Source organism: Lepisma saccharinum, chromosome 5 (assembly GCF_977018435.1).
Source record: "Lepisma saccharinum chromosome 5, izLepSacc3.1, whole genome shotgun sequence".
Taxonomy (NCBI): domain Eukaryota; kingdom Metazoa; phylum Arthropoda; class Insecta; order Zygentoma; family Lepismatidae; genus Lepisma; species Lepisma saccharinum.
In genome coordinates this window covers 6,356,264-6,369,529 of record NC_139233.1, presented here as the reverse complement: position 1 = coordinate 6,369,529, position 13,266 = coordinate 6,356,264, and the positions used below count along the sequence as shown (strand labels likewise).

Below are 13,266 nucleotides of genomic sequence, written 5' to 3'. Positions count from 1 at the left end.
CAAAGCAGTACATGAAATACTTATGCAATACCGTTCCCTCGCACATGTTCATTGGTGGAGCCATCTTGCGTCACTACTTGAGCAGAGACTTGTTCTCGTTCACTTGCTCCAGAGATAAGAAGGACAGGGTACATGGCTGGTAAGAGTAAATAAAGAAAATTGCCACGATAAGTTGAGCTTAGCAGGACTTAGTCTATCTAGAACAACTGGACAACCTAAAATACTCACTTGCTTCCAGGAGCCTGCCATTAAGGAACCACTCCACCCTCATGGTGGGGTCACCAACAGGTTCTATCCTGGCCTCAAAGTGCACGCGGCCACCTTCGACCTGGGCCATATCTTTAAGAGGAACGATGAACAGTGGTGGTGGGTACACCTTGTCCTCTTCAGGATGCTGAGGATGAGGTCTTGCTCTCTCTACGTGCCTCAGGAAAATAATTTCTGGTTCGCTGGGTGGTCTACGAGAAGAGGAACTTGTATATCAGAACTTCTACTTAAGCTAGTCAATAAAATAATCTGTACAAAATTTGTACAAAATAGTCTTACTTAAGTGAGTGAGTATAAATTCTATTCTATACTCACTCACGTAAGATGATTTTGTACAAATTTTGTATAGATTATATTATACAGTGAGTAACTCGCACAACACGTAAATATGTTAGCCAATAAAAGGTTTGAAAAAGTGATACAGAGACAAAAATAAAGCAAATCATCTTAATAAATCAATGCAACGACATCAGTTAGGAACGGATTGTTTTGAGATTTTTGATGATAATCATAATATAATTTCCTCTGATATAAAATTGCAAATGCTCTGTGAATACACTGAATGATTCATTCGCCTTCTTAATTATTGCATGTGACCATGGGTTTTGGCTTTTAAAAAAAAGACTTTGTACTCAAAAATGTACTTTACAAAACAAGGGAAATGAATTAGACTGTTATTCACAAAAACTATAACAAATTGTCAAAACTGTTCACAAAATTACAGGCTATTTATAGATACATATCAGATCAGCAAAAAATATTAATATTTTACCAATACACTTATATTCGCTAGTACTGACAGAGTATCGATAACTCTTCCCCATTCCTAAATACATAAGAATTCAGTAGCATTAACCTTTTGCCGCCCAAGCATCTCGAACGAGATACCCAAATGTAACCCTCACTGTCCCAAGCATCTCGATCGAGACGCTGTGTCAAGGCCGTAGTTTTTACGTTATAACTTTTCTATTTTTCGATAGAATTTCGATTTTATTTTTTTATATTGTTCCTAACACATGTATTTAACAGAAATGGTTTTTTGCATTTTTTTGTCTTCATGAAAATGGAGGGGAAAAGGCGGGAAAAGGTACTTCTCTTTTGCGGCTCTTTTCAACATCAAATTTTTGCCGACAAAGGAAGACTGACTTTGTTGTTCTAAAGCAATGCTTTTCACTCCCTAGTGCTAAGTGCATTCGAAGGAAGCTTGTTTATCAGTATATGATGTCAAAATGAAAGTTTTCCGTGAGGGCGCAAGCAGGGGGTGGGGGAGGGGGAGGGGGAAGACTGGTTGTTGAATCTGCGTTGAGAATGGAATTTCGAAGCACGCTGAAGGAAACCTTTGTTTTTTTTAGCACAAGTGTCCACAAGTGGCAACAGAGGTTACCCAGCATTGTCTAAAAATAGAATTTCAAGCAGCTGCAAGAATTGGCGCTCATTTTTCACTACGTTGTAGCTTTTCGTCCGTGAATGTTGTGCGTAGGTGTCGTTTTGTGCCCAAGTGCAAGGACATTTTTTGGGTGAAGTGACAATTTTTTAAAATAATTTTTGGGGGTTTTCTCCCTTCCCCTCCATATATACGCCAAATTTGCATAAATTTTGCAAAAATTTTGCATTTTGACATTTTTTTCGGGGGGGCGGGGGAAACACCATTTTTTTAAAAGTATTTTTGAGGGGATTTCCCCCTTTCCCCTCCATATGTACGCCGAATGTGCATAAATTATATATCGTCTGAATCTGTGATTCATTCTGCGTACAACGGTATATCTTTCATATCTCTAGGGCATTTAGTTTCTGAGCTAGTCATTTGAATTTAACTCTGCATTTTGAAGCTTGAATCAGTGGCGTGCCGACAATTCCTTTTGGGGGTATAACTCAAGTTACATTGGTCATATGATAATAATGCAAATATTTTTGTGTTCCTTACATGTTAGCGATCATTTCCATGTGCATGTCGACACTGTCATGTACTTTTTGCTTGAGGGGAGGGTGGGGGAACAAAATTTTTTTCCCCGAAATTTTGAAATTTTGAGAGTTAGCCCCCTCCCCCCCCCCCCCACATATACGCCGAATTTGCAAAAATTTCATATAGTCTGAATCTCTGGTTCATTCCGCGTACAACAGTATATCACTCATCTCTCTAGGGCAATTAGCCTCCGATCTACACTCATTTAATTGAAACTCTGCATTCTGCTCAAAAACGGCTCGGGACAGAGAGGCTTACATGTGAAAAAGGCCTTGGGCGGCAAAAGGTTAAACCTCTTGGAGGGTGTGAAAGGGCTGGATATTTAAAAAAAATATGTTTCGATTGCAAACAAAATTCAGTAATGTTACTGTTATAGCCAGAAAACTATAAATATCACTGTTGCTGATGGAATTCCAATGGAAAGTTCATGCATACAGACTGCGTAAAAATATTTTTCCACATTATTTAGTGTGCTTTGAGGAGTAGAGGTGATTTTCAAGAGCTAACGTCACTCTTATCTTTAGGGATTTCCCAGACGCCAAGTGTGATTGTTTACATTGAATTCGTTCTTACAGCAGACAGAGTATAGATACTTACGATGGTTCGATGACCTTGGTTGGCCTAGGCAGGTTCAGCTTCCTTGGCTCTGCGGCCGATCCCCTCGGGGTTTCCACATAGAGCCTTGCCCGGGTGGCGGTAGAGCCTGCAACGTTTTGCGCTGTGCATTGATACCAAGCAGCATCCGACGCCTTCGCTCGTGGGATGTCGAGAGTTGAAGCTCCACCGTCAATCACTACATTAATATCTGGGCTAGGCACAATGGGAACACCATCCTAGAGAAAATTTCAAAAAAAATAAATAATGACTTCCAATTATAAAATGCAAGAGCTGACATGCATACATTTTCAATGCACTATAATACCGCATGTTGTATCTAAAATTAATTGTTTATTATTTCGGCCATTGCCAGACATGAACTTACTGGCCCAGGGACCATCCCGAAACTGTTGCCAACTCAAACTTCTCTAGAATTATATTTTTACAAAAACAAAAGATTCCTAGAGCCTTGAATTTGATAATTAAATTACCTTTTGATGGTTGGGTCTTGTTTTCATGTTATGCAGAAAATGTAAGTGAAACAAATCCATGCAATTCAAATTCGTAATGGGGAGTAAAAGTTATGAATAATATCTATTAGGATGAAATACTAATTTTCTGCAAAAAGTGTAATTTCCAACCTAACTAACTCACTCACTCTCTAGCCTTCTTAAACCCGAAAGTTCATGGCTGCAGCAACACAGGCCTTCCATCTGTCCCTATCCTGAGCAAGATCTACATACTCTTTTCCATCCCTACCAATTTCCTTTAGCTCCATCTCAATGTTATCCCTCCATCTTCGTCTTGGCTTTCCCGCAGGTCTCTTACCATCAGGTTTCCCAACAAGAATCCTGTAAACTCCTCTCCCATTCGTGCCACATGGCCTGCCCACCTAAGTCTTCTTGATTTAATTATTCTAATAATATCTGGACATGAATACAAATTATGTACTTCTAAATTATGTAACTTTCTCCAGTCACCTGTCTCCTCATCCCTTTTAGGTCCAAATATTTTCCTAAGGATCTTATTTTCAAATACTCTCAATTTATGTTCCTCTTTCAATGTAAGGGACCAAGTTTCGCATCCATATAATAATACAGGCAAAATTACTGTTTTGTATATTTTAACTTTTAGTTTCTTAGATATTAAACGAGAAGACAAAAGTTTATGAAGAGAAAAGTAACCTGCATTTCCTGAATTAAGCCTGCTTTTTATTTCCTCTCTAATATAATTTTCATTTGTTAGTATTATTTGTACTTGAATTTCGAAACTGGTTCAAACGAGTTGATATCAATAATTTGATTTTGATTATTACCTAACACTTGGTTTCGGTTTTAGTTTTCTCTTTGCTAACTTCCAAACTTATCTCTTTAGCTGCTTTGAAAAATAATTTCCAACCCAAATTTAAAAATTTATTCACTAAAATTTTATCAAAACCTTATTTTATATAGTGACTTTGGGCCCAAAATTCAGTCAATTTTAGTTCTTGGTGGGGGAATTTTATATATTTATGTAATATCCTGATATATTAAGGTAGTTCTACAATCCCAACAGAATTTTCTCTAAATACCACACTGCACCTACCTTTTGCCAAGTAATTCGTGGGATTGGAGTTCCTACTGCACGGGCTTGAAGCACTACAGGTTCTCCCTCTTTAACATGAACAGTAGTGAATCTCTCCACAAACTTTGGTGCCACAACTTGTTCCTTTTCTATCACAGAGAGGTTGCACTGAAAAACAAGAAAATGGCATGTGCATCAATTTCAAATGATTGTTACACTAATAGTAATTGTAAAGCAAACTACGAATAACAACAATATTAAAAACAATTTCAATCTTTGCAAATGATCTACGTAGTAAGAATAATATCAAAAATAATTTTTAACTCTTGGGAATGATGTGTGTCTAATACATCAAAACATTGAATAAACTAAATATAAATGAGAGCGACAGGCGATGTGTGCATGCCCTAGAGCTAATAGACCAAAATACTTTTCTAAAATAAAATGACAATTAAATCCAATTTCAAATATATTTTCAACATACCATCCAAATCAACACAATGTACAACACACAAAGTGCAACCACCAAATCAACAAAAACATGTAAGTTATATTTTCCTTTAGTAACATTTGTGAACTTCCGCTGGTGCTATTTTCTATCCATGTTCATGTGTGTGATAAACAATAAATGCAGTTGACATTTAAATATCAAGGTTAAAAATAGATGCATTTAAATGGAAGGATAATTATTTATAACCTTGCAAAATAATAACACTTATTAAAAAAATATTAATTTTTGATATTTACTGTCACTTTTCTGCCATTTTTGGCTTATCACGATGATAAGAATGAGTGATGATATGATGAAATTGATGAACGAACAGTCGCAAAGAGCATGGGAGTAAGTTGCAAGCTATTTATAGAAATATCGGATCGGCAAAATTATGGGCAACTTCACAAATAAACTGATATGCTTATTCCAGCCAACAATAGGGTTACAGACTCCCTACTATGAACACTCACCTGAAATGATGTCTCTCCAGTTTTATTTCGAGCAATGCAGGAGATGACACCAGCATCCGAACGATGCACGTTAGTGATCATCAGTGCATGGTTTCCAGATTCGTTGACTAGGATCTTGTGTGTTGCATCATCCGTCACCTGCCGGCCATTGATGAACCAAGCCACGTCAGGGTATGGCCTTCCGGTCACCCGGCAATCAAATCGAGACATCTTGCCCTCAGTGACTTCTCGGTCACCGCAGACGCGGATGAAGTTGGGAGCCAAATTCTTTGAAGAGTCAGTTTCTGTAGATTCTTGCTTCGTTACCCGAGACATTTTCATGGAATCCCTGGAAGGAAAAAAATATATTAAACAGAGCGCAAAAGTCGAATTTTCAAATAGACCGCTGCATTTGTAAAATACAGTGGAACCTCGATTTTAAATTTTACCAAGCTGGATAAAAAAACTGAAAATGTGGGAAAATGTAAAATCGAGAAAAAATTTATAACATTTTGTTATGTTGGCACCATCAATTCGCGATTAAAATTAACCGATATGCCATCTGCCGGGATTTTCAGGAAGTACTCTAAGTAGGATACGTTGTGTTGAAGTCGTTTAAAGCATGGTGAATATGCGAGAGAGTAAGGTCTACTGTTCAGGGTTTTTTTTTTTTTTTTTTTCTGCTCTAAATAGTTTTATGGGTCAGAACAAATTAAAAGTTTTCATGTGTTCCCACCCCGTGGAATCAACAAAATGAAATTTGTTAATAAATCAGGGAAAACGTAATTGACAGAAGATTGGTATGGGGGATATAACACTGTAATTCGGCAAGGAAATTACGAAGAATGCACGAGTCTGCTTACTTTATTTTTCGAGAGATAAATATATATTTCCATGAAAGTAAAGTTTTAAATTGTACTTTATAAATAAAGCTTTTTTTTTTCGAAAAATCATGAAGCGTCTTACCCAATGCGTCCATGTATTACCGGTGTTACGTAGCCTATGTGTGAAATTTGGAACAGGTGCAAGTCGATTAACAGGGAAGATGAAAATAGTTTGAGAATGAATTAATGTCAAATGTAACCAGAAAAAAAGTGGACATGCTAATGTTACTGTTTCATTCAGTACGATGTCCTTTTTCAGTGAGTATAGCCTGGTCATGAAATCGTGAAAGAACTGCAACGATATGTTCGCAATTTTTTCCTGTCCCAGCTTTTCAAGTACAGGTCAATTTCAATTCCATTATTTTCAAATAATTTCCGAGAACCCCAGTTACATGACGTGCAGATGATACAGCACTGCTTTGGACAACCAGTGCGTATACATAGTTTCGTTTGCATTTTCCGTGTTATTTTTGCCTATCATAATTAAATGCTTCGTTCTCAGCACAGCTTCACGTTTGTTAGAGTACCTGGAATTCACATCGCATTCGCAATATTTAAAAATAATGCGTAATTTAAACGTTTTCTACCATACCAGTCATGACGACACGCTGCTCTTTTGTACTACTGCTGAATGTAAACAAAGATGTATCCTACTTAGAGCGGCCATATTGGAAGCGACACTAGCGCTCAGGTGGTAATTTTAATCGCGAATAATGAATGTATAATGCAGGAAAAATGTAAAATTTGGGTTCCACTGTATATGATGTCCCTAATATTGTATCACAGATTCAATTCCCGGCATTAGGTTTGTGTGCTAAGAAAGAACTAGGGAGGAACTGATACTGCTACCAATGAAAGCACTCTTAAGGATTGCCACCAATATTTTTACAAAAATTGTTCAAAATATTCATTTGTATTCCACTGCATTGTATACATTGTATACATTAAATTACCCGAGTTTTCTTTTAAAATATTGAAGAATTACATCAGAATATTAAAATAGCATTTAACACAAAATCTAACTAAAATACCAAAATTATCTCGTATCGTTCCCTTAGGAACCAAGGATTTTAACCTAGGACCTTCAGATGTCCCTTGAGTTGTGTTAGTTCATTTCATCGTTCATACTCGCTTGGTGATTAATCCTCAAGAGGTTGTACCTGGATAGCTTGGAACGGCAAATGAACACACAAATACACACTAATTTGGACCCTAAGATTGTCTCGGCATGATGTAAGGAAAATACCCGTTTCAACTAGAAGCTGATGTTCTCGAAGTCTCGTGGTATGGAAGAACATAGACTTGTTCGACCACTCTCTCTCGTGTAGTGTCTACAATGCCCTGCTCACTGTTCAGATCTCACTGATCAACTGATGAACTGACTCTGAACCCCCTCTATCAGAATACACACTATTTATTCTCCAAGGATTGCTGTTATAAACACCAGGTCGATGCCCATCTTTACTTCCTCAAAGTTGTTTGTACCTGGTGCCGGACAAAGATTGATGTAATATCTTTACTCAGCAATACTTGAAGTTCCTAGCGACTGCTTCCTGGCTGTGCTTCTGATAGACAAGAATCGAGAGTAATTACCTTTGTGGTCATAATAAAATATGACATTGTATAGAATTGATACAATCTGACAAAAAGCAAAACAATCATAAAATCAGTTAAATACAAAGAATACTCACTGCTGGACAATTTCACCATCAATAAATCCATCAGCATGAGTATTCTGTCCTGGTTCAATTGCAAGATATGCAGAAGACACCATGCAGCCTGCGAACAAAAAGCATGTCAATGTCAATCATGTAATATGACTCCAGTAATTATAAAAGTATCTACAATAACAAAAAAAATTGATGAAGCACAGATAATTGCTCCAATATTAAAAACCTGGTGAAAGAAAAGGTAAACTTTCATGCGAGTAATTTCAAGACAAAAGGAATATACTTTATTTATTATTTTCCTTTAGTTTACGGTTATTACAACAGACTGCTTTTTTCACAGTTAAGTTGCTATATTACAACAATGTAACATTGACAACATCCATTATATAAGGGATTCTTTTTGTTTAAAAAATTACTAACCATTGTTATAACTGTATCTTTAGTCAAAATGAAAATAAATGTCTGATGAAAGGAGCGTGTGTTCTCCTGAAACGTCACAAAGAAAAACTGTTTTCTTATGCTTGTAATAACCGTAAACTACAGGAAAATAATTCTACAATGCAAGCAATGCGTACATACAAGAAAAACTATTAGGTATATACTGGTATTAAATATTAATTTATGAAAAAAACAGTTATTTTACATAATGTACATCTTTAAATGTTGGCAGTGTGCATTTCACCTAAACTGGTAGTTGACCAAAAAAAAAAAAAAAAAGATGGAAAGTAATATTGGTCTTAACATCTGTGAAGTCTTATGCGTCATAAAAAATAGGTAAACAAAAATAAACTGGACTACTCCAGAGGGCTCTGAATAGAGGGAATTTAATTCTAAGTGCCACATTTCCACCTGGTGCTGAAAATTTGAACTATTTCTTTTTTTGTCAGCATTCGCTTCCCCATGGTCTCCACAGCCTCTATACAAAGTTGCACCAAAATCAGATGCTTTGAACAGGCTCCAGTGTGATCTGAGTAGGGAAACTTTAACCCTCCGTAACCCACGCTGAGTGCCGCCATTTTTAAAATTTTGAATTATTTTTCTTACCAGCGCGAGGGAAAGCATTAGGTAACCTATCTACACTATTCCCACAAAACATAGAGGCGTTTGCACCTTATTTCTGGCATTCTTTCAATTGCTTACACGCCTCTGAGGTAACCACTCCCCCTTTGGCGGCACTGAGTGCCGCATGCGAGAACATTTCCTACCTTAAATCATAGCATGCTAGCCATGACTTTGGCAGATATAAGAAGAATAAAACGATGATACGTTGTTAGAAATGTAATTTTTTTGTATGCAGAAACCATTGCAGTATCCCATAAGAAATGTCAGAGTTTTCAAAATAACGGAATTGAAAAGTAACAACATTCTGTTCCATTCGTTTGAGTCATTATGTCTTTTCTTACGTATATCTCGCAAGAGTAGGAGAAACATATTGAGATTTGAACATTTTAAAAATATTTTGCAAGTTTCACAGAGTTTTGATAAAAACATTTGATTTCTTTTTCCGCGAGTTGGTAAGATTTTGACTGAAAATTTTGGAACAAATGCTTCCTTTCTAAGCCCATATAAGTTGTACGATTTCAATTAGTTTTGAAAAATACGTTTAAAATTTATGAAAAATATGTTGAAAATTTATGAAAAATACGTTCAAAATTTATGAAAAATACGTTCAAAATTGTTGAAAAATACATTCAAAATTGTTGAAAAATACATTCAAAATTGTTGAAAAATACATTCAAAATTGTTGAAAAACACATTCAAAATTGTTGAAAAACACATTCAAAATTGTTGAAAAACACATTCAAAATTGTTGAAAAACACATTGAAAATTTTGCGAGTGGCGAGTTCATTTTTTAGTTCCTTCACTACATGGTAAAGGTTTAATTATTTTTAGAATAATATTTTTGTGCATTTGCTTCAAGAGTATAAGCTTGTAATTCTGAGACACTTCTCTCATTTTTTAAGTCTATTCTCTTTAATAGCTAATAAAAATGTCCGAAATGGACACGTTTGGGTTCATATATATTTCGCTTGATTTCCAGTAAATGTTAGTGCAATTCAACATCGATTTGCATCAATAATTCAAGTAATTACCGTTGGTTTTGATAAGGTGGCTCTGAGTGCCGTGTGCGGGACATTTGTGCTAATATGAGGACGTGGATGACGGAGGGTTAATTCTGAACACTCCACATAATTTATAGTGTTTGTATATTGCAGTGCAATGCACACTAATTGTTATTATAATTAATGAACATACCTTGAGGGTTTTCTGCAAGCAGCGTGTAGTGGCCAGAATCTTGGGTGGCAGCTCTTTGGATCTTCAGAGTAGCGATTTGATTCGAGTAGCTGCTCTGGTATTTCTGAGACTGTTGGATCCTCTGGCCATTTTTGAACCAGGTTATCTAAAGGGAACAGCAAAACAATGCATGAATATTCTGATCATGAATACGTATTCTCTCCATCACATAAGCAAAGTTAAGATGTTAATATCCCCACCCTAAGGTTTTATTGAAAGTACATGGGAATGAAAACTAACCTAATTCTATTGAAAACAAGGTAGTATTTTTCTACACTATTTATCATCATTTTTCTTCTTCTACTATCCATTATATTTTTCAATTTTTGTGAAATTTGTCACAACATTTTGTGTTCTATAAGAGCCTGTGACCACAAGACAGGAGCCTGGGTTCGACTCTCAGGGTTGTTAATCATAGGTGGGAATTTTCCCATCTATATCCCTATATAAGTAGATCTGGGACACACCCTCAGCCTTTCATAAATGGGGAAAACCACTAAGTCGCTAAACAGTGGGGCTATTATAGTCATAACATCTCCTACGTGGCACAGGGTAATGCACAACCAGGAGCGGTGCCAGTGGGGCACGAAGGGGTGCTATCCGTGACCCATTAAGCACCCCCAATCAGATATGTTATAAAACTTAGTGTAGAATAAGATGTTTCAATAAAGTAATAAAATACTGTGTCCTTGTTTTCAATTGAATTAGGTTAGTTTTCATTCTTATGTGCTTTCAATAAAACCTTTGGGTGGGGATATTTTTTTGGACCAAACTGTAGCATGTGGCTGCAGAAGTTTAAAATATCTCAAAGTATTGGTCAGATATTTGACACATTTTCCTAGGAATTTTCACCACCGACACTTTCTACTGTTCATCACATAGCACTTAAGAAATAACAGGATGAGAGAGGATGGTACATTTCTTTGAAGGAAAATTATTACTTGAAAAGAAGAGGTATCATTTAAGGGCAGGAGGAACAGTTTGTGGCCAGCCAGATGCATGGACCCTAAACAGCTCCTCCCCCACCTACCTTTCCCGGGAGCCTGCTGCAGAAAGAAAGGCCTGTGCACTGGATGGTCGTAGGAGGAGGAGAAAACGTAGCATTACACTCGTGGAAGGAATAATTCACTTGTTCTCTTGGGAATATCAAAGTTCGGATGGCACAGAGAAACACATGAACTGAACACAGGTTAAATATTTCATTGGCAGGCGGAAAAGTTAAAACTTCCATTTGATTAGCCAAAACTTGAAGTTGAAGATTTTTTGCTCGGCAAGGTATTCATGGGATTCTGAAAATTCTTAATCATATTTTTCAAACATTGTATCAAGCTTAATAATCCATATAAAATAAAATAAATGCACATCTGGTGTGAAAGTGTCACTCTTGGCCTTAAGGAGATAATGACTCACCCTTGGCTTAGGATTTCCTGGTATCTTGGCTTGGAATGTCGCATCAGAACCCTCAAGCAACTTTGAGTTGCGAGGCTTCTGCGAGATCTGAGGGGGTGCGGGAGGGCCGAGCGAGCGATCCACCACAGTCTCAATTTGAGAGTCGATTTCTCCTACGAAGCGGCGAGTTATTGATGACCGATATTCCACTTCTCGGAGCAGCCTGTACTCGAAAGTATCCACCTTGAAGTCCTGGAAAGATACGAGGATGCGCAAAATATAGAAACAATGAGAATTAGGTGCTACATTCATACCGTTCAATACATAAAACATAACTTTTGTGAAGATTGGCTTTAAAAAAATACAATTTTTTTAAAAAAATAATATTTTAGCTGATAAAGATCACTTTAGCCTGCTTTACAATTTCGTTAATTCAAAGAAAAATGTAGGTTAACAAGCCATGTTTAACATCCAGATGAAACACATTGGTACATTATTTTTGCTAGACTCTGTGCTCACTAATAAAAAAAAAACATAGGTAGCAGTGTTGCAAACTGGCAAGAAAAGGTAGCACAGTCAGTGTGTGCAGGTCACCATTATAAAATAAATAAATATGCATGAGTGTATGTGCAACATTCAAATTTTAAATTAAAAAATACTGAAACCTATCATAAACTTTAGTCTTACCTCCTCAACAGATGATCCATTTGCATAAGAAGTTATTCCTTTCGTTTGTTGGTATCTCTGGTCTACCATACGTTGGTAGGTCTGCGAGCCTGCAAATAGTAAATTTACATCTATCAGGGAGGACCCAATGTATCACATCAGCAAATAATGGAGGTGTTTTATTTAAATCTGTAATAAATTGACACACATTTGTAAATTTGAGGGCAAATACTCCCTCCAGCATTTGACAACTCTGCCCTCCCCCTCCCGGCAAACAGAAAAACTGTATAAATAAATATAATAATAATATTGTAGTCCATTATGTATGCACCTTTTGATTGGTATTTAGAGGCATATTAAACGTGACTGCCCTCCCCCAAAAAAAATCCTGTCCTCTGCCTCCGCTTCCCCACTAATATTTTATTCTGGCACTGTCGCTGGACATAATTAGTTATTAGTTCTATTGAAATCAAGCTGGTTATTAGAATTGTTTATAGCCACATACAGGATTAACATTAGTTTAAGGGTACCAGGACCAGTTTCCATGTCCAGCCAGATGCGAGGACCCGAAACTGTTTCTCACCCACCGAGCTTTCCCCGTGGCAAAGCGGGAGAATAAAAGACTGTGTGCTGAATGGTTGTAGGAAGGGGAGAAAGCTTAGCATTACGTTTATGGGAATATTATTTTACCTCTTTGGAATATGAAACTTCTGATCGTGTAGAAAAACACATGAATGGAAAGAGGACATGTTGAAGATTTTGTTTGCATTGAAAAGTCAAAACTGCCATTTGATTAGCCAAAACTTGAAGTTGAAGTTGTCTGTTCATAAGGAATACATGGGATTCTGAAAATACTTATTCTTCATATGTTTTACAGATCGCATATAGCTTAATGATCAACTTTAAAAAACCGCTTCTGCTTGCAATATTCGGAGAAATTCATATTCTATTGTGCTACATTTTGTTTTTTTCAGTATTAGTGTCCAATCCAATGATATTGAAATAAATGTGTACCTTATGTGAAACTGT

The 13,266-nt window shown here is 36.6% G+C and overlaps 1 protein-coding gene across 23 annotated transcripts in view; it reads right to left on the bottom strand.

The window, feature by feature from the left end:
• sls (sallimus) overlaps nt 1–13,266 on the bottom strand; it is an 854,140-nt gene that overhangs the window by 315,430 nt on the left and 525,444 nt on the right. For all 23 annotated transcript variants that reach the window (XM_083122061.1, XM_083122066.1, XM_083122070.1 and 20 more), the window contains 8 exons: nt 12,259–12,347; nt 11,593–11,823; nt 10,144–10,288; nt 7,908–7,995; nt 5,354–5,681; nt 4,412–4,558; nt 2,828–3,063; nt 229–458 (listed from right to left, as the gene is read on the bottom strand). In XM_083122061.1, coding sequence (XP_082978187.1) covers nt 229–458; nt 2,828–3,063; nt 4,412–4,558; nt 5,354–5,681; nt 7,908–7,995; nt 10,144–10,288; nt 11,593–11,823; nt 12,259–12,347 — 1,494 coding nt within the window. The remainder of the gene's footprint in view (nt 1–228; nt 459–2,827; nt 3,064–4,411; nt 4,559–5,353; nt 5,682–7,907; nt 7,996–10,143; nt 10,289–11,592; nt 11,824–12,258; nt 12,348–13,266) is intronic.